Raw genomic sequence first — 25,267 nt, 5'->3', positions numbered from 1 at the left:
TGATAGGTACCAGTTACCAGATATATCAGTGATAGTAAAACCAGATAAGTATATTTATTAGACAGTGTCCCGTTCATCGGAGTAGGTATTTTCCATCGTTGATTTTTGCGATGAACGATGCACGATACCAGTGAACGGTGAAAGATGCACAGTTCTCGGTAGTTACGGCACATATCGCCTGTGAACGATGAACGGTTCCGTCATCGTTCATCGTTCGCAGGCGATATGCCTCCGTGTGATTTTGTTGTTAAATCATATCGATTCTTGCCACTATACTAAATTGGCGAATAAAACGATAATATATACAATAATTTCCAGGGTTTTTGGTAAAGTCCATCCTTTGCCTCGTCAACAAGTCGCATACGGCGATCCTGGTATAACATACAGATACTCAGGAACCACAGTGCCGGCCCTGCCGTGGCCGCAGCCTGTCTTATCGCTAAGAGATTTCCTTTTCAAACTGAAGGGTATTAAATACGATTTTGTTTTAGTCAACAAGTAAGTTCAAATATTGTGACGGTGCTTGATCTTTTTCATTGCTCGTTTCGAAAAGTAAAAGCAATTTTACGAACTTTTACGATCGGTTTTTGTTCGCCCGATTGAAATACGTAAATACGTTAGATTTTGAAATATGTACTAACTTATTGCACTAACTACCTACATTATGGCACAGGTATAGAAATGGTTCAGACCATATGGGAGAACACAGAGATAATGAACCTGAATTAGACCCTACGATGCCCATAGCTTCTATCTCTTTTGGACAAGAAAGACCCTTTGTTCTGAAACATAAGGACGCAAGAAAACCTGGACCACAAAGAAAAAATATATATCCAGGTAAGAATGCATTTATTAGATAGTTACTTTAAATCTTCATACTTATTAATAGTAACTGAATCGTCAATGCTTCGTAGCTTATAAAACATGTAACGCAAAAGTCTAGCTTCATAAGTCACAGTTTGCTTTGCTTTATTGTTCGCATCTTCTTCTTGAAATGGAGTTTCAATCACTGTGGACACCTTCCTCCCATACATCTCACATCCTTCTAAAAATTGCAAGCATTCCTTTATTGTGTTGTCTTTGACAACGATCAAATGTTTCGCAAGATGCTCCAAGAAAGATACAAAACACCGTTTTGCATAAAACCAAGTGTCAGTGCCAAGACGCTTGTTAAAAGGCTCCAGAGATTTTATCACTCGCGATATACCAAACTCGTAATTTCCTTTAGCACAGTATAAAGTACCGATTACTAGATTAACGATACATAAGTGGTAGAATTTTTTCTGCGGGTCTTCAAATATTTGTTGCTCTTCTTCCTTCTCTATCTTTCGCATGATATCTTCGGCTTCTTCGTTTTGAGAAGTCATTATGTACGATACGCAGAGATTGGCTAAAACTACAGCGCTTATGTCTAAAATATTATCGTACTGTTTTTTAACGATTGGTTCGTAAAAACTGGCTGCTTCTTTATATTTGTTCTCTTGCATAAATAATACATGGGCTACATTCAAGCGCCAAACATCTGACTCATTGCAGAACTCGACCGATTTGCGAAATATTTTCTCAACTTGTCCATAATTTTCTTTGTCCCAATATATTTTGGCTTGAGCCATTACCACAGGAATGTATCTTTCCAAGGCCTCTTCGTATTCCACAACAGCTTTTTTCACCTGATCGTTGTCACCTTGAGAACGACTTTCTTGAACTACTTTAGTAAGTTTTCTCAACTGTTCGGCATGCTTTGAAGCAATATCTTCGTACTTTTGAAAAGCCTCTTCAGGAGAAGTTTGACTTGTTATTACTGCGTCCAAGAAATCGTAAAGATATGGTGTCAAATATTTGTAAGTGAACTGCGCATTTTCTGCTAGAATATCTGCAGCGAGATCGTAATATTCAAATTTGCAATAAAGGAGTAGCAAATTGGCAAAAGTTTCCGGCGGGAAGGGATCTTGTTGAAGTAAAAAATGAAGTTTTTCGAATCCATCGGTAGGTTTCATATCAATCGAAGTAAGAGCTAAATTATGCAATGTTACTGCATCCAATTCATGCTCATGGCGGGGAGGCATATCAGATAAAGCCTCCCTTGCAGATTCGATATTTTTCAATTGATATTCTATTGCAGCCTTAAGGTTAAATACTTCAGTCAGTGCGGTTTCATGAAGAGTCAATGTGTTTCCTACTGATTTTACTTCAGAAATCTCAGATTGCATTCCGACAGCTAGCTCTGGATGGTCTCTGATACCCTTTTCGATGACTAAAGTAATATGCTTCAAAGCTTGAGGATATTCTTTTAATCTGAAATAACATAGCGCTACATTGTAATGCAGATGTGCATTGAAACCCAAAATGTTTAAACTTCTGGAAAACTTTTGTAGTGCTTCCTCGTACTGGTTCTCTTTGAACAGTAAACATCCTAGGTTAATATCTTTATCTGGATCATCTTGGGGATATGAGTCAACAAGACTTTTGGCTGTTATAGTGTCTTCTTCGCCGTATTTGATAGCTGATTGAAGTTTTGTTACTTTTCTTTCTAGTTCTGGTGCGGTTACTTGCATTGTCACTTTGTATGACTCTTCGAACATAGAAGCTTCGTATAAAGCTTGGGCGAAATAAAGTTTGTACTCTGGTACATCGGGGTGCATTGCTGACAGTTGTTCATAGCAATTGGCCGCTTCTACAAACGACTGAATTCTAAAGTAACAATAACCAAGTAAAGATAATCCCACCCTATTTGGGTTAAAATTGATAGCGTCGTTGAGAGATTTTATTGCATCTTCGTATCTCGATTCTTTTATCTGCGAAAATATTTTATATCTGTTAGTAACGTAATCTTACGTGTAAGTTTATATAATTTTATTAGCAAGTAGACAATATTATTTCTATATAAATTACGCCCCAAAAGACCACGTTTCAAGTTTCTAACTTAAAAGATTACATAAACTCGTAGACCTTTATCTGCGTATCGTTAATCTGCCACATTTCCTCGTTATGCGAAATGCGTACCGTCACTACCGTAGTTTGTTATCATACAACGGCATTTGTTGATAATTTTCGTTTATCGCAATAATAATATGGCCATAGTTTGCAAAATATTTCCGCATGGGTTGGGTCGATTTTAAGGGATAGGTCGATTATGTCACAGAATTATCTTTGATTAAAATGAAGAAAAACACCATGGCGTTGATCTTTATTATCGTCGGGATCGAGCACCTCTGATAAAAAGTTATTAATTGTAGATTTAAGATAGTAAAATATATCATGAAAACAACAATGTAATAAAGGACATATCTATGAATAGAGGTGAGGTAAAAGAGATTTATTTAACTCTTTTGCTCTTTTGACTGACTAGGACTGACCTAATAAAAAAATGAATTGTAGAATTTTTATGCGGGTGTTAGGATTGATTTATGACAATGATTAGATTTCTTACCATTGTATAGATAGTTTTAGTGTATTGACCGTCTGATATTTGTAAATAATCCATTTGTACTTATATAATGTGATTCCCAGGTTTAGATAAAATTGTCAGGCGAAATTGCGTTACACCACGATTTGTTTAGAGATAGGTTGCCATGGTGATCGTCGTGACCAAACGGCCAACCAAGCAAACATATTGTCACAAAATAAATCTTTAAAATTGTTTTAAACCTCTTTTCGGTTTTAAGGGAAGAAACATGAATATTCATTTCATGCTTGTTTCTTAATACTTATTTAATTTTTATAGGATAATTAATAATTACATTTTTTTTACATACGCCTATTTTGAATTTTGGTTTGTTTCAGTAATGCTAAAGCTAGAACATGGAAGCGTGCTGCTAATGAATCCTCCAACGAACGAAGTTTGGTATCATAGTTTGCCCACGCGCAAGAAACTATTGGGCGCAAGAATAAACTTGACGTTTCGTAAAATGCGAAAGAATCTCATAAAATAAATAATTAACCTTTTTGAAACGCTGACTATTATTATAATTAGTTATTATTTAAATGCTGTCTTTCACGGGAACACAGCCTTTTAGGAACTTGACTGTCTAAAGCAGCCTAAAAGCAGCGTTTGTCTATGTAAAAGATGAATATGATTCGAGTCTGTTAGGCCTTAAAGGGCTGTTATCTAGGGCCGTAAAATAAATTAAAAAAAAATGATTCGTCTGTGTTTGACATTGACAGATGACAGATGTATTTATATCATCATCAACTTGAACTTTGCTATTTTGCTATCCAAATTCTAACTTCTAACAAAAAATATTAAATTTTAATTACATTTGTTTTTGGAAATCCGATTTGCTTCATAGTTATTATAATTGTGATGCATTTGTAGTTACACGTGCTGTAAAGGTGAGCAATGACGTTGATTTTACTTTATATTCACGTATTTATTCGAAGTATAAATGGGAAGTACAAATCGTTAGATATCACGCTTTTTCAAGTACATTATGATAAGAGTAGCCTATATAACGGTGGGAAATCGTTGAACGGGCATCGTTACGAGCGTGTTTTGCGATGAAACTTTGTTCTCACGTTGATAACAGAATCTGTTACAACTGCTACCACCGTCAAAGATGGGATGATATTCTGATAGAATCCTTTTACGGGAGACTGTTTGAGTGTAGAGTGTTGAAAATTACACATTAGAAACATCAAAAAAGTGAAGAAATTAGCGATTTTCAGTTGTGAAAGTCATATTTTTTTCTAAAATGTGGTACGGAACAAATTTACAAAGATCTTATAAGTATATGGTTTTTGCAAGCAAGATGCCGTCTTTGAGGATAGACCAGAGCGATTTGAAGTGCAAGAACGGCTGCAACTATTTTGGCAATCCACAATGGCAGGGCTACTGCTCAAAATGTCATCGGGAACAACTCCAGAGGCAGAGGAGGGCAGGTAATTTACTTACTTTATACTATCATTTCAATTGAAACTTAAAAAAAAGTGAACTTGAATTTAAGTAACTGCATTTTAGATATTGTAGTGCTATTGAAAAAGGTGGCTTTTGCCATTTTCCTAAAACTGCATTTAAGACTAGGTTGGAAACTAAAACGGGAATATAAAGCAACTAAGATATGTAGAACCTTTCCCAGATCCAGACTAGTGACATTAATACAAATTGCTTTACTAAACTAGCTTATAGTATTAAGTAATAGTACTTTTTTGAAGGAACATTAGCAAAATGATAGTGGCTTACAGTGTGGTACCTAGCTGGTTGGAGTCCAGCTCTTTAGTTTTTTTTTATTGTTCTTAACTATGCTTATCTCTATGCATATGTGCATATTTTGCTTAATTCACATAAGTAGCTTACCTACTTAATTGACAGCAAAACTTTCTGTGGTAAGATAGATTTATTAGATAGATAGAAGTCTTTATGGCACACAAACACATGTAAACAAACAACACAGATGGAAGAAACAGAAAAAACAATTGTGTGCAAAGGTGGCCTTATTGCTTAGAGCAATCTCTACCAGGCAACTTACAATGAGTTTACATTAGTAAATTCATTGTAAGTTAATCAAGTAAGCTATTTATGTGAGTAAAACTTACAGGTAATATGTGGTCTTAAGCAATTAAATATTTAATGTTTTAATGGTGAAGGCAAAACATATATGTTGTAACATGTAATGTTCTAATAGGTGTGTGAACTGTGAATTCTGCCAATCCACACTTGGTTAGAGTGGTGAAGGTGAACTAGCCTATTACATACATACTGAGAGATCCGTTCTCCGTAGTGGGCCAGTGCTGGGTTGAGAGTTGAGACCATGATGTTGATAGTTATTTAATTTTTTTTTATCAGATATACTTACTGTAATCTGTCATAGGAAGAACATTTTAATCAAAGGCTATAAAGTAACCAAAAAATTTATTTGTACTATGTGCATTACATTGTAGGCTAGAAACTGTTATCAAAAAAGCTGATAAGTTGTTCACTTTATTACTTTGTTGCACTTAAATATTTATTACTTTGCATTCCATACATAAAACACAATTATTTATAATTAAAAATCAAACGAACTTACCAAGTGAAGTTCGATTGTAATTATGCGAGCAGCTTCTTTCGACGCGATTTGGTTTACATATTGTAGAACGCGTCCCACGCATCACCCTAGCACGGATTTTTAGATCTTTTTTGACTTTGAAATTGGCAACACTGCCTACCCGCATCCAATCCCCCACTATCGCCCTCCCACCACAGCTCGGACCACTTCACGACCGGCTTGTCATTTTAGTTGATAGTTATAGATAGATACATTTTATATTTGTTTATATATATGTATGTATATTTATAAATTAGGGTAGGGTGTACTTTTGTGTACTTTATGAAAATAATAAAATTAGGGAGGGTGTGTATAAATCGCGTCGAAAGAAGCTGCTCGCATAATTACAATCGAACTTCACTTGGTAAGTTCGTTTGATTTTTAATTATGCTTCGCAGCTTCTTTCTTTGCGATTTGGTTTACATATTGTAGATGTTCAGAGCTAACAAATATAAAATGAGTAACCTATTTGGAAAATAAATAGATTACGTAAGTATTTGTGAATATTACAAATAAAAATTTACATTAAAAACATAATAGATTATGGTATATTATAGCTTGTTAAATCAACTTTTTTAATTGAGTAGGTATATACTTATACAATACATTTGTGATCTTATACATATACCTACTATCTACATAATAAATCGGCATGTTAAATATAATAAATAATAATAAATTTAATAAATCAACAAAAGTTATCGTTAACTAAGTATCTTTATCTCTCTAAATTTCGCTAAATTTTATAAAAAAAATTAGCGAAAGTAGCCGATAACTGGCTGTAATCAGCAGTGTTATCATTGTTGACACCTGCTCTGCTGGCTCCAGATGTGGATGCATGGCGTGTTATGTGAGCACTAAATTTTGTCATATCAATAACACTTTTATGAATTGTTATCCAATGACTCAATCATTGGGATGATAACTTTTTGTAAGGCCCTTTGTAATTAATATAAACAAATAATCATTATTAGTTTCACGAATAGAATTTGTTTTATTAATATACTACTTTAAACATGTATCTGAATATATACTAAAATTTTCATTAAAGAAAGGTAATTTCAAAAAAGGGTTGAGAATTGAGATGAATTAGGTCAAGAGGTCGTTATCAAATCTGAAATTTTAATAGTAGTCTAGTTCAGCCTATTGACGTTGCTTATTTTTATCAGTGAAAAAGTAAGCACTCTATGAGTAAGCAGTCATTAAAGCCAACAAAGTAAGGGTCTTTTTTGAAAGATTTCCCAAGTTGAGGTTCTCATGTGGCCATTGTTCAGATAAGTAACTAGGAACAGTGTCAGTATCCCATGTTATATTATACTTTGGTTGAGTTGGGCTTGACCTGCAACTCCCTTCATAAACTTCCTAATTTGATAGTCATCTAACATATTAGGAAAACCCAATAACAAGGCAGATAAGTACAAATTTACAGTTCCATTTTTTGTACTCTTATCAAATATTTTTGTAAGAAAATCTAAAATCACAATAACATTTTTGTGACTATAATGATAATCATTTTGTTTACGATATTCTATCTATGACCTAATACGTGTATCGTATTGTCTGTACGTAATGGTCAGAATATGAATTAATCACAAGATCAACAATTATTGCTGGTACCGACATTTTCAGATATTTTTGTCGCATAATTTCACGGTGACTAAGTGGATTGTTTTGTGAAGATTATGAAGTTTTCTGAAAGGTCAAAAGATTAACGTTAGGATGAAAGTATACATAGGTACATGGTGAGCAGACCGATCTTGTAAACAAAGGAAACTAGGCTTGCGATGGCTAGTTATTATTTTTATAGGTTTTAAGTTATTATTTTTCTTATCATTTTTAAAATTAAAATCAATGGTGGAAACGCATAATAGTACAAATGTTTTTAGGACACCGTAGAGGAATCAACAGTACATGCATCAGGATTGATTTTCTATGTGATGTAAGTCTCACATTTTGTATTGCAACGACTAGCGAACAAATCTATTTCAAAACTGTCAAACACTTGAGTCAACGTTTTAAAAGCATAGTCAGTTAATTCCTGGTTAATTCCCATTCGGTGTCCTGGAAAGATTTTCTCGACAAAATATTAGCTTAGGTATTATCTTTAATTAATAGTAAAGATGTAAATACATAAGAATTACGGGTACTGCGCGCTTCCCCCGTACAATTTACGTAGAAAATAACTGTTGTACTATCAATCCTTAAAAGGATTGTCTACGTTACAAAGATCATTTGCAAATACCTTCAAAGCTAGGAAAACTGCCTTTAGTTCTAACTCGTTTATATGTAAACAAGAGTCTTTCTTCTTACGACCGGACGCTACACTGTAGCTACACTATACATTATTATAATAAAAAGCACTCCAGTTAAGCATGCGTCCGAATGTTTAATTATCAATTAATTAAAGGTGAAAATGCACTGTTGATACTATTTAACTTTCTCAAATCCTCAAACTCAAATTTAACTATTTCAAATTGCTAAGGCGGTGAATGTTTTTGTTCGTAACTCGGGTTATTTAGTAAGCAATGATACTTGTGACGTTTGAACATTTTCGTATAATAACCCACGAATATTGGACTCCAGGATAAGTGAAATTAACGGTTCAAACAATCTAGCAAAATCGAAGTTTGCGTTTCGATTGTGTGAATATCTTTTCAAAAAATAATAATAATAATTAATTTTAATTTTCTTATCATCAAGAAGTTTTAAGTATCATGTCAGAATGCTCACGACATTTAAAACGTAAATATTTTCGCTGTGATATAGTTATATTAAAAAACATGCATCTTTTAGGCTGATTTAAGCCAAGTGACAATTAATTTTGATGCAGTGCGATAATCTTCTATTTTAAAATTACTACTTTTAATAAACCTAAATAGGTTTATAAGGTTTAAATACTAAAATATACTATAATAGTTCTTATCTAGAACTGAGAGTTGTGATTCGTCATTTACGAATCGCTCCTATTTTGTTTAATGATTTTTGAAAATCTAAAGACTTGTGAGGTGATTTTGGGCAACAATCACTGGGATTGCTATTTTGGATAGGTTTAATTTTAATAAAATGGATTTTACTTACGATTTGTGTTCTCGTTTTTCTCTGGCGTTTTTCATTTAGCCTCCTTATTTTTCTCCTAATTCTTTCCTCTGGGTCCTCATTTTTCCTCTTCTTCCCCATGTTCAGAACGATGATTTTAATAATATTTCGTGCGGGTTTCTGTGACGTGCGTAGGCTTCGGCACGGAAACACGTAATGACAAGCCGGTCGTGAAGTGGTCCGAGCTGTGGTGGGAGGGCGATAGTGGGGGATTGGATGCGGGTAGGCAGTGTTGCCAATTTCAAAGTCAAAAAAGATCTAAAAATCCGTGCTAGGGTGATGCGTGGGACGCGTTCTACAATATGTAAACCAAATCGCAAAGAAAGAAGCTGCGAAGCATAATGCTCATTATGAATACAGGATAAAATTTTAATTTGAAGATTTTTGTCAGATAAAGTATGAAAAATCAATATAAGGTGCCATAACAAAACTGATTTTTAGCAAAATTGTGAAAAGGATAGATTTTTTACTGTAAGTGTAGTGTACATAATATTATAGAAGAGGAAAAATTTTCAAAAAATGTTTTTGAAAATTGTAATTGATTATCGTGTAATAAAAATCTGGTCAAGTGCGTGTCAGAACAAGCAAAGAGTAGTTTTCCGTAGCCTTGTTAGTTGTCAAAAACTTGGTGGTCATTGTTTCTTAAACGGTAGTTAAAAAATGTCCAAGAAACTAATAATGATTATAAAATATCTACATTGGTTGTTGCACTTTTCTGTGCAAACGAATTTTGCCGATGCAACCTATTAAGGTAATAGCACTGTAATTTTTGAAGGAGAATACAAAAAGACATTTTATATACAATAAAAAAATACTCCTACAAATGAAGGTTTATACAATTGTAATACAGATGTAAGGTAGGCCATAGTAAAATTGATAGATCACAGCAGGTGAAGTTGACGGGTAGCACCAATCAATCAATCAATCAGCCTGTTTGCCTCCTGAACATAGGACATAGGCCTTCCCAAGAGCGTGCCACTACATATGATCCTCCGCTTTCCTAATCCATCCACTTCCCGCTATCTTCTTAAGGTCGTCAGTCCAGCGGGTTGGAGGTCGCCCACACTGCGCTTGCTGATACGAGGTCTCTACTCCAGAACACGTCCCAGCGACCATCAGTTCTGCGGCAGACGTATTCTGGGTAGAACCGGGATTTATTAAAATGTTTTATTAGAAAACACTATAAATTCCAAGGTGAACAATATTGTCTCCTTCCTTCCGCCAATGTGACAAGATAAAGGATCATGATTCATCAGCGTACTCTACTTATACAATTAACGTACTTACACGAGACACTTGCGTCTTTTGAAGTACCTAGTATTCTGTAAGTATCTACTTGAATTGGATTGGTGAAGAATTTGAAGTGGGTACTTACATGCATGTCTTACACATGCTGTTTTAATGATGACGTCTGAAGCTATAGTGCGACTACCTTGCAAGCTAACCTTATACAGACGAGAGGCTTCCTAATCTGATTGAACTGACATGATAGAACAAATGTATTCCCAAGCATATGTTCACACGTCAACGCTTTTTAGGGTTCCGTAGCCAAATGGCAAAAAAACGGAACCCTTATGGATTCGTCATGTCTGTCTGTCTGTCCGTCCGTCCGTATGTCACAGCCACTTTTTTCCGAAACTATTAGCAATAAGGCCGCCTTTGCACACAAATTGTTTTTTCTGTTTTCTTCTTTCCGTGTTGTGATCCTTTACATGTGTTTTTGTGTGCAATAAAGTATTTCTATCTATCTATCGATTAGAACTATACTGTTGAAACTGGGTAAGTAGCTGTATTCTGTGAACCGCATTAAGATTTTCACACAAAAATAGAAAAAAAAAATTAATTTTTGGTTTCACAATACTTAGAACTGAAACTCAATTTATTTTTTTCATCAGACCCATACGAGTGGATCTAGGTCTTCAAAAATGATATTGAGGTTTCTAAAATCTTCGCTTTTTTACGTGTGAACAGATACTTGGGAATACATTAATTTGTTCTATTTGGACGCTTTTTTAATGGACGTTAAAAAAGCTCTCGCGTAAATGAGGCCTTATGCAATGGAAAGTCAAAGTCAAAATCAAAGTAGGTACTATTGTACTCTTTTTGATGGTCGGATATTTGTACGATATAGTGGCGATAAAATTAATTACGTAACTTAAAACTAAAGCTACGAGGGTCCCAAACGCGCCCAACTCTGAGAAGAAGAAAATCTGAGAACTCTTTCGGAATCATGAAAGGGTACACTGGACTGGACGTAGTCATTCGTACTAATGCAATACCACTGCACCATAATTGATCTTAACCTACATATATTTGAACATAAACAAATTAATTACTGCTGGTTTGATAAATTGCTGTAACATACAGCGATTATAAATTCGATAGGCGCTAAGGACACAGTATCGGCACGATCGAATCTGTTAATCGGAGGTTATAATGTTTAATTCGATATTTGTTATCTTGATCGGCTGCCAAGCGTCCTGTTTTCCTAGAAAATGTCCTGCTCTTTAAGGCGCTGTGGTATGTTTCCTTCACTTTCGCACATTCTAACATTTTCAATGATTGCGAATACTTATACTTGAGGACACTCAAGGCCGATTCACACCAAGCACGTACACGTGACACGTGCGTAGTGACGCGCGTAAACCCGTAACACACCGGGTTACGCATACGTCCACGCTTTACACAACCGGTGTGCCATGTTTCATACAGTTCCATACGTTACAACGCGCTACGTCTACGCTTACGTAGCCTGTGTGAACGAGCTATTGTTTCGGCCAAGTCCTAAACAAAAAAATTCGTTCATTTTAGACTTTAATTCAGCTATTTGTTGAACAGAAAAAGCATCCTCCGCGACATTGCCTCCGCCGGAACAGAAGAGACCGGAGCGAGCCCTCAAGCTCGCGTCGCAGTCCTTCTCCAAGTTCGAGGAGAAGCGCCTTCGCCAGAGCGAGACCCTGAAGAAGGCCCTGAAGTTTAGCGTCTTCAAGAAGAGCAGTACAGGTCAGTTGTACTGATACAAGTAAATCTTAGAACATTCGCATCTTTTTCTTACTAATGTAACAAGAAAACGACAGACAATCTTAATTTAATCTGGAACTGTCAAACCTGAATTACTTAAAATACAAATTTGAATTTTAAACACTCACTCAAGACTTGCACCTAAGGTCAAAATCTTATTACATCGTTAGAAAGTGATGCGAATCTGATAAATGCAAGAAAGAGAAGCTAACAACACACTCAAAAAACTGCTGGTCAATTGTGGAAAAACTGTATCAATCATTATTACAACCTCAATTGTTGTGATTGGCTGAATTTATGGCATTCTTGTTGCAACAATGCATTGTAGCTAATTGTAGCGAGCGTCAACCAATCTGAGGTGATTGCGATCGTGACATTGTAGCTGTCATTCTACTGCAATCGAGCTGTGTAGGAGCATAGAATAATGCGATTGTAATAATGATTGATGCAGGTTTACCGGAATCGACCAGCTGATTCCTCGACAGTTGACCGGCTCATTTCATTTCAATTTTGTTGTCAATTTAGATGAACAAGACCACACTCCCGAACGGAAACCTCCGGAATTTAAAATCCCCGCCATGGTGAACGAGGGCATGAAACGCGAGTTCCGGGTTCGATTCCCGATGCTGCCGACACAGGTGGACCGCGACGCGCGCGTATTCGTGCACAGCTTCATAATGGACGTCATCAAGTGCTCGAACGTCATGAATGTCGACGAGTTGTCCGAGCGAGTGCAAAGGCATTACCAGGTCAGTGCCTGTTTGTATGAACCTCATGCCAATAAAGAAATGAATCGGTAATGGTGGCCTTAATTACCCCCCCTCTTACTTACACACGGAATCTGTGTATAGCGTGTGAGTGAGACGGAATGATTAGATTTAGTGTCGATTCGTTTCTTGATTGATGCCCATGAGTTGAATCTATAGTTGGATATATCTGTTTATTTATAGTTGTCTAAAATAAAAAAATAAAAATAAAAAAATACTTAAATTAGATTTTTTAAGCAGTAACAGCCAACTATGAGCATGTTGCCATCTCTTTTTCGGTAGATTACAGTGAATAAAGCAAACCTCGGACATGTGACATATTCCACTTTAGTGCATTGCAATAAACGTTCAATATGACACATTATCATCTGAATGGCTCCCTAAGGAAGCCCATATTTTGAATATGAATTCTGTGTTAAAGTTGGCATGGTTACAGCATCTCACATTGGTTTTTTTGCAGCATTTCATGAAATACATGGACACGTCGCCTCACTTCGCCAACGCGGAGTCGGAAACCAAGGAGTTACTTATCGACTTCGTGGAGAAACATGCTATGACTTACTTGCACGAGTGAGTTCCCCATTCAAAACGGTTTTTGTTATTTACACCCTCACCTTATTATTTTTTGGCTTTCATATGTTATGTATATAAGGGTCCCGTATCTCCAAAGAAAAAAGGAACCTTTATATCAAAATCAATAGGAAAATCGAAATCTTTACGATACCGCTTCCATCTTAGATTGCATCATCACTTACCACTAGGCGAGATTGCAGTCAATTTGTATCGAATAAAAAAAAACTTTCCATAGAATCAGAAAGGCAGGTAGCGTTTTATTATAGCACAAGTAAATTGGGAAATCCGAAAAACAGTGAATTTGTGGATTTGTGGTCACATCACAAGAAAATTAAAGTATTAAGTACTTCTTGTACGGGTACGGAACCCTCCGTGTGCGAATCCGACTCGCACTTGACCGGTTTGTTCTTGTTCACATCCAGTCTACCAGGCGTGGTGTTCTCGCCCAGCGGCACGGAAGACGAGCGCCTCGACCGCGCCATGTCGGAGCGCATCCAGCAGCTCAGCTGGGTCGGCAAGAGACACCTGGAATGCAAGCTGGACCGCGCCAATATCGCTGGCTGCCAGCCGCTTTATAAGGCCATAAGTGGTGAGTATCGGTGCTCAACACAATCATCATCATAATTTTTTTTTTTAAATAAAGAATGTTAGCCATGCTAATCATGACTAATACTCCCCTCTCCTCTCCAACTAGGGGTGAAGCTTGTGCCAGGAGTGGGTACGACAATAGTGCAACGGGTGGGGTTTGAACCGCTGACCTTTCGGAATTCAGTCCGCTCCTCAACCGTTGAGCTATCGAGGCTATCTATCTATATATCTATCATTATCAACTGATAGACGTCCACAGCTGAACATAGGTCCCCAGGTCACTTCGGCGGGGAGGGGCAACGCACGCACAACAGCCCAGAGAGAAGAAGAAGGTCCCCAGGTCAGCGGCTCCCGGCGACTCGTTTGATGTCGTCGATCCACCTATTAGAAGGTCTTCCAAAGCTGCGCTTTCCGGCGTGTAGTCGCCATTCTAGCACCTTGGGACCCCCGTATATCGGTTTTTACCCGACTGCAGCAAAGCTAAAAGGAAGTCTTATGATTTTAGCAGTCTATGTATGTATGTATGTATTTATGTATGCATTTATGTATGTATGTATGTATGTTTGTATCCAAATTTTGTGTGTTCCGCCTTAGTGCCTTAACTACTGGGTCGATTTTGATGAATGAGGTGTCAATTGATTCGTTGTAAAGCTCCGGGTGACATAGGCTACATTTTATATGAAAAAAAGAAATGACCTAACCGATATAACATCAAAAATAGTGGAGGTGTTCAAAATTTTTTTTTGGTTTTGTATCAAGTGTGGTGTCAAATGCAAGAGTAGAAAATTCTTAGCTCACGAGTATATGTAAATGTACAACAACAAATAATACCAAGCGACAGAAAAACAATTTTACTCTAATATTTGAAAGAAAGAAACACAGTTTATTTGGTGCCACAAACATATGTTATCTACATACATAATATAAAATAAATTTATTTTATTTATTTATTTATTGTATTTACAATATTCTTACAACTATTTACATTACAACTATTCTTCTTACAACTATTTACTTAGCGCCCTGAAGTCTTGGCGACTTGTCTATACAGGGTGGTCAAAAAGTCGTGGATCAAACGCAATAGGGAGATAGAGGAGGACATTTCCAGCAAAAAATATTTCTACAGCATGGCCTTATTTAAATTGCCCTAAGAGTTATGAATATTTTTGAGATTTTTAACAAAATACCAGATTCTCTTACAATTAGACTAATTTAAAAAAAATGAGATAAAAGATAATAAAACAAACGATGCTGTGTCATTACTAGATAATGTATCAGCACTACAAACCTTCTATTGAGGCTCTGGGTGCCAAATTACAAGAGCAATTAATTTTTTTCCAAAACTTTTAAAGCGTTACCAAAAATTTAATGTCACTTTAAAAGCGCACTGTGAAAAAAAAATGTACTACGGAAAAGTGACCCTGTATCAGAAAAACTTGCTGATTTAATGCCAATTTAAATGAGGTATAACACATTACTCTTTGTTTCGTAATTCTGGTATTATAATTGTTTTTTCATATCAAGGTGCAAATTTCAGTAGATTAGTTTAATTCAAAATAATTTTGAAGATTATCATGCTGCTAGTTAAACTGCTAGTTTTTTGTACGTTGGAATGCTAGAAACATCACTGTGCTTGTCACACTTAAAATTTGTGAAAAGAACAGAAACTGTTCACTACCACCACGTGCCAGAACTACCCAGAACGCCCTCTTTTCTAGGAAACAAAAGGATAAAAAAACTATGCCTCTCTTTCACATCCTTCCTTATTCCAACAATGCAAATAGAAATGATGATTAGTGTAAACGAGAGGCATAGTTTCTTTATCCTTTTGTTTCCTAGAAAAGATGAACTACTTGCAAGACGGGCGTTCTGGGTAGTTCTGGGTGGTTCTGGCACGAGGTGGTAGTGAAGAGTTTCTATTCTTTTCACAAATTTTAAGTGTGACAAGCACAGTGATGTTTCTAGCATTCCAACATACAAAAAACTAGCAGTTTAACTAGCAGCATGATAATCTTCAAAATTATTTTGAATTAAACTAATCTACTGAAATTTGCACCTTGATATGAATAAAAATTAAATTAAAAATTTAAAAAACCCCCGACACATAAACCTCTAAAAAGTAAAAAAATAATAGGTAAATATGTATGGGCCCTTTAAGAATAGTATAAATAGTAAAGTTTTTATCCAAGCGCTCGTTGCGCCAGGGGACCGCTACCTATGATAAACTATGAAAGTCATCTGTTGTAGAAAGAATATTCTTTAGCGGTCCCCCGACGCAACGAACGCTTGGATAAAAACTTTACTATTTATACTATTCTTAAAGGGCCCATACATATTTACCTATTATTTTTTTACTTTTTAGAGGTTTATGTGTCGGGGGTTTTTTAAATTTTTAATTTAATTTTTATTTCACGCTTTTTAAACTTTATTCATAAATTACCGTTTATTTGTGCAATTCTAAAACCCAATTTCTATAATAATATAAATCCAATAAGGCAGCTAATATCTCTTCAAAAGTAACATCAATGTTATGTTAATTATACGTTTCATGAAATATTTTTGACCGAACATCACTAAATCAAGAATTATCTGAATGACTCACATAGTTTAACACGACCAAAACGAAATATCTGTTTCTAACATGTCGTTGCTTTAAAAATGTACCCATTTTACGTAGTCGTATAACAGTTCGCTTTTCAAGATATACCTACGATTAAATTGAAATCGACTTTCACCCGATGAAATAAGGAATAAAGTGGCTTGTATTTCATTTTGTTTGTTATTGCATGTCAAATTTTTATTTGACATAACTTTCAAAAACCGGTCAAGTGCGAGTCTGCCTCACACATGAAGAGTTCCGTACAAGTTTTTTTTTTAATGTAATGACAATTCAGTTGTCGGATTTTTCTCTTTACTTGGGCCACAGGAGTAGAGTGCTTGGGCTATAAGATATTGCTATCTGCCTTTCATGATTCTACGTAAACGGGAAGTACCCAATTTATAAGTTTTGATTCTCTTGAAAGATGACACACAGACAGACAACGAAGTGGTGAAGGAAAACACCGTCAGGAAACCTGCATGCTTGAGAGTTGGCCATAATGCTCCCTCAAAGGTGCGTGAGGTGTGCCAATACGTGCTTGGCCAGTGTGGTAGCTTCTCATTCTGAGAGGAGACTTGTGCTCAGTAGTGAGCCGGCGATGGGTTGATCCTGATGATGATGAATTTTAAACGTATTTTGTCAAAGTAAATAAGCTGAGTTCAAGCAGATAAAATAAAAAGAAGGTGCGCCTAATGCATCATCCAAACCTGCGCGACAAAGCGACTACGATGCGGGAACCTCAGCCGCGCGGAGGGTCATCGCCTCCTACGATATTTAATTGTGCCATGCACACCTACGCGACTACAACAGTCGAGGCTACCTACAACATCTTTTTTTTTTCTACAGATACCTACTGAACCCTAAAAATAGTTTGACTATGGTTTGGGTTTGGGTTGATTGTTCGTGGCCTTTGGTTGACTGTTGGATATTATAATTGAATTGATGTTTTCTCGTTTAACTGTGATTATAATATTTTATAAATTAGAAACTCCGCGCCTACGATCCAAAGTATCGGAGTTTTCCAAAACATTATTTTCAAATAAATAATTATGTATCTAGGCAACGTCCATCTTGACAACTTAACATTTGCCAATTGACATAATATTATGAACCTCTGTTACAATAGTGAAAGATCCCAGGGCCACCAGCCGTCACGTATTTTCTGACGAACGAAATGTGGACGATTGAGTAGTGTTACTATGTACTAAGAACGCATGCCTACAGACCTGCTAGCTTGCTTAGACGGCCAATTTTCAGGTATCAGGTAATCAAGGTACATAAAAACATTACTTACCTCACGTAAATTCTCCAATTTTTTTAATTTTTAGCAGATTTTTTTTTAATATTAATAATTAATTGACATAAGTAAACTATAAGAGAGTGAGAGAGAAGTCAATATATCCTAATACATGTCTTACTCAGTCTCATGCGCGTAGATAATGATGCCCTCGCGCTCAAACCCACAGAGGCATTCAAAAATTGAATTTAGGGGATGATTGGCCCTCTGGATCGGTCTGTCTTCTTGTAAAAGGTTTTAAAATAGTTGTCTGGTGGTTATATATAAAAATGGAGCATCAGAATTTACGTGCAGTTAAGTAATTACTTATTTTGGGAGCTTTAAAGCGTCTGCAAAGCAATACGGCCAACGCGGGAAGTGTCTGGGAATATTGGCGACATATTTTTAAGGATATTGCCTAAAATATACGTAAAAATCAGTTTGGCGAATTTACGTGAGGTAAGTAATGTTTTTATGTACCTTGATTATCAGATACCTGAAAATTGGCCATCTAAGCAAGCTAGCACGTAGGCTAGGCATGCTTTCTTAGTACTTACTAACACTACTCAATCGTACATATTTCCTGTGTCAGAAAATACGTAACCTCTGGTGGTCCTGGGATAAAAGTAATAAGAAAACCAGAAAAGAGCTGATAACTTCGAAACGGCTGAACCAATTTTTTTGGATTATAGCTAAGAACACTCTCGATCAAGCCACCTTTCAAACAAAAAAAACTAAATTAAAATCGGTTCATTCGTTTAGGCGCTACGAGGCCACAGACAGATACACAGATACACAGATACACAGATACACAGATACACACGTCAAACTTATAACACCCCTCTTTTTGGGTCGGGGGTTAAAAAACAATTATAAGACCAGAATTACGAAACAAAGAGTAATGTGTTATACCTCATTTAAATTGGCATTAAATCAGCAAGTTTTTCTGATACAGGGTCACTTTTCCGTAGTACATTTTTTTTTTCACAGTGCGCTTTTAAAGTGACATTAAATTTTTGGTAACGCTTTAAAAGTTTTGGAAAAAAAATAATTGCTCTTGTAATTTGGCACCCAGAGCCTCAATAGAAGGTTTGTAGTGCTGATACATTATCTAGTAATGACACAGCATCGTTTGTTTTATTATCTTTTATCTCATTTTTTTTAAATTAGTCTAATTGTAAGAGAATCTGGTATTTTGTTAAAAATCTCAAAAATATTCATAACTCTTAGGGCAATTTAAATAAGGCCATGCTGTAGAAATATTTTTTGCTGGAAATGACCTCCTCTATCTCCCTATTTCGTTTGATCCACGACTTTTTGACCACCCTGTATATGAGATAAAATGAGATGCGTGGTATTTCAGCGTTTATTAAGACGATCGCAGTCGGGTTTTAGTTTTCAACTTTATCCTTGTGATTTGATCATGTAGGGAAACTCCATGCATTAGCGTGCGCTGCGTGCTACCCATGTGAAGCAGGAGTGGCTCGTCAGTTATTTCTGAATTAATTGATTGCTTAACTTTATTTGTCTGTTGTGTTTAGGAGCACATTTAAATTTAAATTTTCAAGTAGCTATTTTTTATTGTTCTAAATTTTAATCTACGCCATTTATCGCCTTATCTCTTTACTTTATCTATGTATGTCTGGCTGCAAAGTACTTAGGCAATGTCACATGTCCTTAGTTGTCAAAATTTGCGTTAGGGTCCCATGGTGCTACAGCAGCGACCTCGTATAGGGACCTTGTACTGGATGGCGGTTGCTATCATCATTACCTTTTTTTAACCCCTGACTCAAAAAGAGGGGTGTTATAAGTTTGACGTGTGTATCTGTGTGTTTGTGTATCTGTCTGTGGCACTGTAGCGCCTAAACGAATGAACTGATGTCGATTTAGTTTTTTAACGTAACATAACGAAAAGTTTTGTTGATTTTTGCTCATTTAGTAAAGGTACTCGCCGCGTTCATTATAATCAGGATGGGGAAAAACAGATTTAAAAATCTATTAATCCATTATTGTTTGAATATACACACACACACCCACACACTGACATAAACACACCCACACACACACACACACCCCCACACACACACATACTTGTTTTAAACATGCCAATCCTAATAACATAACTGATTGGAGTGTTGGTGAACAGAGCTGCTGGCTATGGACGGAGCGCCGTCGCCGGGCGGCAAGCTGACGCGCGTGCGGCGCGCGTGTCGTCACGTGCTGGCGCTGTGCGGCGCGCCCGCCTCCGCTGACGATCTACTACCGGCACTTATATTCACTGTAAGTCTGTCTGTACTTCATCAACCCTGAGGAGATAAAAAATATAATACCTTTATTTTTAAAAAGCTTATAACAGTGTGGTTTGCTACTGGTCTCCATACTAGGTATAACCTGTATCCTGGTGACCATGTGTGACTTCCTAGAACGTTTTCCAGAAGGAAAGATAAAATAAGAGATAATTATATAAATACTATTGATTTTATTAAGTAATATCCTCTGTATGCTTACATTATTATTATTGCATAGTTAAAATTGGTTGCCATGATCATTTGTATAAGTCTGTTGTATGTAACACTATCCCGAATATAAATCAGCCGAGTACTTGGTGTCGGTACTCGGTTCTATCTATCTCTATCTCTCTGCCTCTCTCTCTCCCCCCCCCCCCCCCCCCTCTCCATTCGGCCCGCGCATTGTACACTTTCTGTGTCTGATGAGCGATTCCATAAAAATATTTCGTCCATTTTTCAGGTGCTGAAAGCGAATCCTCCGCGCCTAGTGAGCAATATCAACTTCGTGACGCGATTCTGCAACGCGCAGCGACTTATGACGGGAGAAGGCGGTTATTACTTCACTAATCTGGTTATTTTTTCTTCTTCTTTATATCATCAAATTCAAAATGTTTTTATTAAATTAAACTTTTACAAGTGCTTTTGAATCGTCAATAAAATCTACCACTGGTTCGGAATGCCGTTCCTACCGAGAAGAACCAGCAAGAAACTCGGCGGTTGCTCTTTTCAAGTACATATTCAATTTACAATAATATGCCATACTGTATACAAGCAATTGCAGCGCCGTGTATTGCTGGAGCGAGTCAAATCCAAGCTTTTTTGTCATTTAGATAATCTTCGATTGTATAATGAGCTTTTTTCAGGAGCATACTTTTAATAGATTTTTTAAACTTGTGTAAAGGCAAGTCTAAAATTGACTGTGGAATTTTATTATAAAATATTACACTTATTCCCACAAATGACTTTCCCACTTTCCTGAGGCGGAGCTTAGGATTTGCGAGCCTATTACGGTTTCTCCTCCTTCACCCTTTACTTATCAGACTGTAAAAGTTTAAGCTAGAATAATATGACTTACTAGTCCAGGGGCTAGATGGTAGTAGCAATAAAGCTGCCATAAATTATACTGGAACTTTATTCTAGGAAAAAATCCTTTACTTGCATTCCATTGATGGACATAAGCGTCCAACCATTACTAAATTTTTATACGTTAAAACTACCAAAACATTTCGTTACGTTACATTTTTAACCTCCGATCCAAAAAGACGGGTGTTATAAGTTTGACGTGTGTATCTGTGTATCTGTCTGTGGCATCGTAGCGCCTAAACGAATGAACCGATTTTAATTTAGTTTTTTTTGTTTGAAAGGTGGCTTGATCGAGTGTTCTTAGCTATCATCCAAGAAAATCGGTTCAGCCGTTTGAAAGTTATCAGCTTTTTTCTAGTTACTGTAAACCTTCACTTGTCGGGGGTGTTATAAATTTTTACTTTACACTTGTATGTTATTGTAAAAAGGTAACGTTAACAGTTAGCAGTATACAAATATAATTTAACGCTATATTTTTTAACGGTAAATGCGCGTCGAGCAAAGATGCTCCTTTGTACACGTCTTCGTAAGATATAGGTACATAGATGTATAATTACCGCTAAAGGTATTGTTACTTTTACCGGTATTAATAAGGTATCTAGATAACGTTATTGAGTGTATGGTATCTATTATCAGCTGTTAGCTATTATGACGTAGACATCTGCTAAGAAAGGATTTTTGAAATTTCAACCCCTAGGGGGTAAAAAAGGGGTTTGAAATTCGTGTAGTCCTTGCGGACGAAGTCGCGGGCATAAGCTAGTTTTCTACAAAATGTTATAATGTCCTCCATTTTTTTTTTGTTTAAAAAAAAGAATGTTAGCCATGCTAATCATGACTAATACTCCCCTTCCCCTCCAACTAAGCGTAAAGCTTGTGCCAAGAGTGGGTACAACAATAGTGCAACGGGTGGAGTTTGAACCGCCGACCTTTCGGAATTCAGTCCGCTCCTCAACCGTTGAGCTATGAAGGCTCTAATTTCTATTTTTAATAAAAGCCTATAAATAAAGGATTAAAAAAAAAAAAAAAAACCCCCCGACCCAAAAAGAGGGGTGTTATAAGTTTGACGTGTGTATCCGTGTGTCTGTGTATCTGTCTGTGGCATCGTAGCGCCTAAACGAATGAACCGATTTTAATTTAGTTTTTTTTGTTTGAAAGGTGGCTTGATCGAGAGTGTTCTTAGCTATAATCTAAAAAAATTGGTTCAGCCGTTTAAGAGTTATCAGCTCTTTTCTAGTTTTCTTGTAGAAAAGAAGGTTACATAACCGTTAGGTTCATAATATTATGTCACTAGACAAATGTCAAGCTGTCAAGATGGACGTTGCCTAAATACATAATTATTTATTTCAAAATGATGTTTTGGAAAACTCAGATACTTTGGATCGTCGGGGGTGTTATAAATTTACTGTTATAATTTACACTTGTATCTCGTTGCAGTGTTGTGCGGTGTCGTTCATTGAGAACCTGACGGCGGAGTCTTTGAATATGGACAAGAAAGAGTTTGACTGCTACATGGCCATGCCGGCTTCTATTGGCGGCAGCACCTGGGTACAATTCATTTATACTTATACATATAATTTACTCTTCACACATACATATAAGTTACTCTTTCACGCAATAACTACTGAATGGATTTAGCTGAAATTTGGAATGGAGATAGATAATATCCTGGATTAGCACATAGGCTACTTTTTATCCCGGAAAATCAAAGAGTTCCTACGGGATTTTAAAAACCGAAATCCACGCGGGCAAGCCGCGGCCATCTTCTAATACGTAATAGATTGTCGTCAAACGGGAGCCTAAAAAAATAGAGCCTAAATTAAAAAATACGACGGAAAATGATTTTTCAAATAAATGTAAGTAATCTTAACTCTTTGGTATAAGGATAAAATCTACAGACCGCACTTTGACTTTGCTTAGACTTAAGGTCAGTTAAAACGAGACAGATTTATGCCAGCGGTATAACGCTGTCTCGTTTTAACAGTGTCTTAAGTCTGAGCAAAGTCAAAGTGCTCTCTATAGTTCTCAGCCTAAGAGTCAGCGCTTTTCTATTGCGATTTTATAATGTGACTTTCATTCTAGGCCGCAGCCTTGTCTTTATGCGGAGCAGTGCGTGAGGCGGACGAGCAAAAGTTGCAGACTGAGAAACTGATGGAGGAAGTAAAGGCGTTGCGCACTAAAGCTCACCAGCTCGCTGCAAATGCTGAGACTTTCGAGGTAAGCTTTGAGCCTTTGTCAGTCTCCGGGAATGAATTATCTCTGTTCTGAATTTTGTCAAAATCGGTTAAGCTGATAAACTGTGACAAGGTAACAGACAGACAGACATAGTTTCACATTTATATTAGTACTAGTTGACTTTTTTAAAAATCCGGTGGGAACTCTTTGATTTTAGGGGATAAAAGAGCCTATGCCACTCTTTAACTTACGAAATTGACACACTTTTTAGCTACTATTGTTACAAAATTTTATATTTTGTTCACAGAAAGAAATAGCCAAGAAGGTTCAAGATGTGTTAGCCAAAACACCGCTGGAGATAAAACCACGTCGAATACCTCCGAGACTCGCGTCATTGAGGAATTCCACAACACCCCTCATAGACCTTGAGACTCCACAACCTTCCATACAAATCAAACAAGATGTTCCATACAATCCAAACGCAGAAATATCCGATGTAAACCCAATCCCTCAAATACCAAAACTGGAAATAAATGATGTAAATATAATACCACAAATTCAAATAACAGACAAGAATCCAGTCTCGCAAATACTGGATACAAACGCAATTCCATCTGAAATTCCAGAAATAAATCGGATTCCACAAGTACAAATATCGGATGTAAATCCAATAGCTCAAATGGATAAACATTCGATTTCACAAATACTGGATGGAAACCCAGAAATCCCACAGATTGAAATACCAGAAACTAAACCGGTTCAAGAACCAGTTATGGTAACAATCGGCCAGATGGTTGGTGATGATATTGTAGACTTCCAAACGACACCAAAATCACCGAAATCACCACACAAAATGCCATGGGAATTAAAACATACTGGCTCCTTTGAAATTTTAACGCCTTCTCCGCTCGGGTTCACTCCCTTCGACTCAAGATCTATAGATGAATTGATGACACCGGATGAATTTGGATCAGACCTAGCTCCAGGACTGAGTAATATCAACTATGATATCGATTTATCAGATTTCAGTGGTGATAACAGTTTAGCAGAGGACCTACCGAAGCCAAAAGACCCGTTTTCACCAGACGGAATAAAGAAGGAACCGATTTTCGATCCATTCAGTCCTCAAACAAGCCAGAATATGGCACATCTTGAGAAATTCGATGAGTTCAGTTTAGTCAACCCTGGTTCGGAGGCGGAGGCTTTTGAGGTGGTTCACAGACAGTATCAACCTTTGGATCAAAGTAGGGATCCATTCAGTCCAGTCCAAAAGGAGGGAACATCTATTTTGGATGACAGTGGATCACCCACTGCGGCGTGTCTTTTACCGTCACCTTTGCTACCACAGACGAGCAAACAATCATAAATAAAAATTAGATAAGATATACATATATCCACTAACGGTTTAGTAACGATAAAACATAACGATAAATGACATTGGAATACCGCTACAATTAACTTTATCTTTTTAATGAAAATATGTTTTCGTAGTTTGAACGTTAGCCATCCCTGAAATCCGTTTTAGTGGGGTCTAATTAATTCAAAAACTTAAATGAAAAATCTCATGCGGTTTTAGCTAGACCTTGATTATGTCAGTTCAGTTAATCTGTTCACTTATAACGTAAATTATACACAATTTCAAAATAAAATGTACGGCAGAAACAGTTTCCAATACGTGATGTGTTGAAAGTGTGTAAACCCTAAAAGTGTTAATTAATTTTATTTTCTAAAATGATCAGACATTTTTATTTTGCGCAATTGTTGATGTGTTAATAAATTAT

The 25,267-nt window shown here is 36.5% G+C and overlaps 3 protein-coding genes across 9 annotated transcripts in view; 2 read left to right on the top strand and 1 right to left on the bottom strand.

The window, feature by feature from the left end:
• Positions 1-3,957, top strand: part of LOC123881192 (DNA oxidative demethylase ALKBH2-like) — a 4,236-nt gene extending 279 nt beyond the window's left edge. Inside the window, exons 2-4 of the mRNA XM_045929841.1 lie at positions 319-498; positions 674-837; positions 3,784-3,957. Of these exons, the coding sequence (XP_045785797.1) occupies positions 319-498; positions 674-837; positions 3,784-3,932 (493 nt within the window). The 3' untranslated portion in view covers positions 3,933-3,957. The remainder of the gene's footprint in view (positions 1-318; positions 499-673; positions 838-3,783) is intronic.
• Positions 1-25,267, top strand: part of LOC123881187 (rab5 GDP/GTP exchange factor) — a 27,990-nt gene extending 2,723 nt beyond the window's left edge. Inside the window, exons 2-12 of one of the 4 annotated variants that reach the window (XM_045929833.1) lie at positions 4,258-4,332; positions 4,749-4,878; positions 11,958-12,122; positions 12,666-12,889; positions 13,368-13,477; positions 13,903-14,069; positions 20,090-20,223; positions 20,692-20,802; positions 22,749-22,859; positions 23,394-23,528; positions 23,794-25,267. In XM_045929833.1, the coding sequence (XP_045785789.1) occupies positions 4,749-4,878; positions 11,958-12,122; positions 12,666-12,889; positions 13,368-13,477; positions 13,903-14,069; positions 20,090-20,223; positions 20,692-20,802; positions 22,749-22,859; positions 23,394-23,528; positions 23,794-24,852 (2,346 nt within the window). In that variant the 5' untranslated portion in view covers positions 4,258-4,332 and the 3' untranslated portion in view covers positions 24,853-25,267. Of the gene's footprint in view, positions 1-4,165; positions 4,333-4,372; positions 4,879-11,957; positions 12,123-12,665; positions 12,890-13,367; positions 13,478-13,902; positions 14,070-20,089; positions 20,224-20,691; positions 20,803-22,748; positions 22,860-23,393; positions 23,529-23,793 lie in introns of those variants that run through there. The other 3 variants (XM_045929831.1, XM_045929834.1, XM_045929830.1) reach the window with 3 other exon arrangements.
• Positions 833-5,868, bottom strand: LOC123881188 (tetratricopeptide repeat protein 30A). 4 transcript variants are annotated; one of them, XM_045929838.1, is made up of 2 exons: positions 5,841-5,868; positions 833-2,795 (listed from the first exon to the last, which is right to left on the bottom strand). In XM_045929838.1, exons 1-2 carry the CDS (start codon positions 5,865-5,867, stop codon positions 861-863), a joined length of 1,962 nt encoding a protein of 653 aa, XP_045785794.1. In that variant the 5' UTR covers position 5,868; the 3' UTR covers positions 833-860. The 4 variants fall into 4 exon arrangements, with proteins under 4 accessions (XP_045785794.1, XP_045785791.1, XP_045785792.1 ...); XM_045929835.1 differs by lacking the exon at positions 5,841-5,868 and adding an exon at positions 5,693-5,834; XM_045929836.1 differs by lacking the exon at positions 5,841-5,868 and adding an exon at positions 3,431-3,611.

This window comes from Maniola jurtina, chromosome 3 (assembly GCF_905333055.1).
Source record: "Maniola jurtina chromosome 3, ilManJurt1.1, whole genome shotgun sequence".
Taxonomy (NCBI): Eukaryota; Metazoa; Arthropoda; class Insecta; order Lepidoptera; family Nymphalidae; genus Maniola; species Maniola jurtina.
This window is presented reverse-complemented; position numbering and strand designations above follow the sequence as displayed.

Coding starts and splice junctions, on each gene's coding strand:
- LOC123881188 (XM_045929835.1), bottom strand. CDS start 5,749: ATGGTCTCAACTCTCAACCCAGCACTGGCCCACTACGGAGAACGGATC. Junction 2,796..5,692: donor GAGAACGGATCTCTCAGTAT/GTATGTAATAGG, acceptor ATATTTTCGCAG/ATAAAAGAATCGAGATACGA.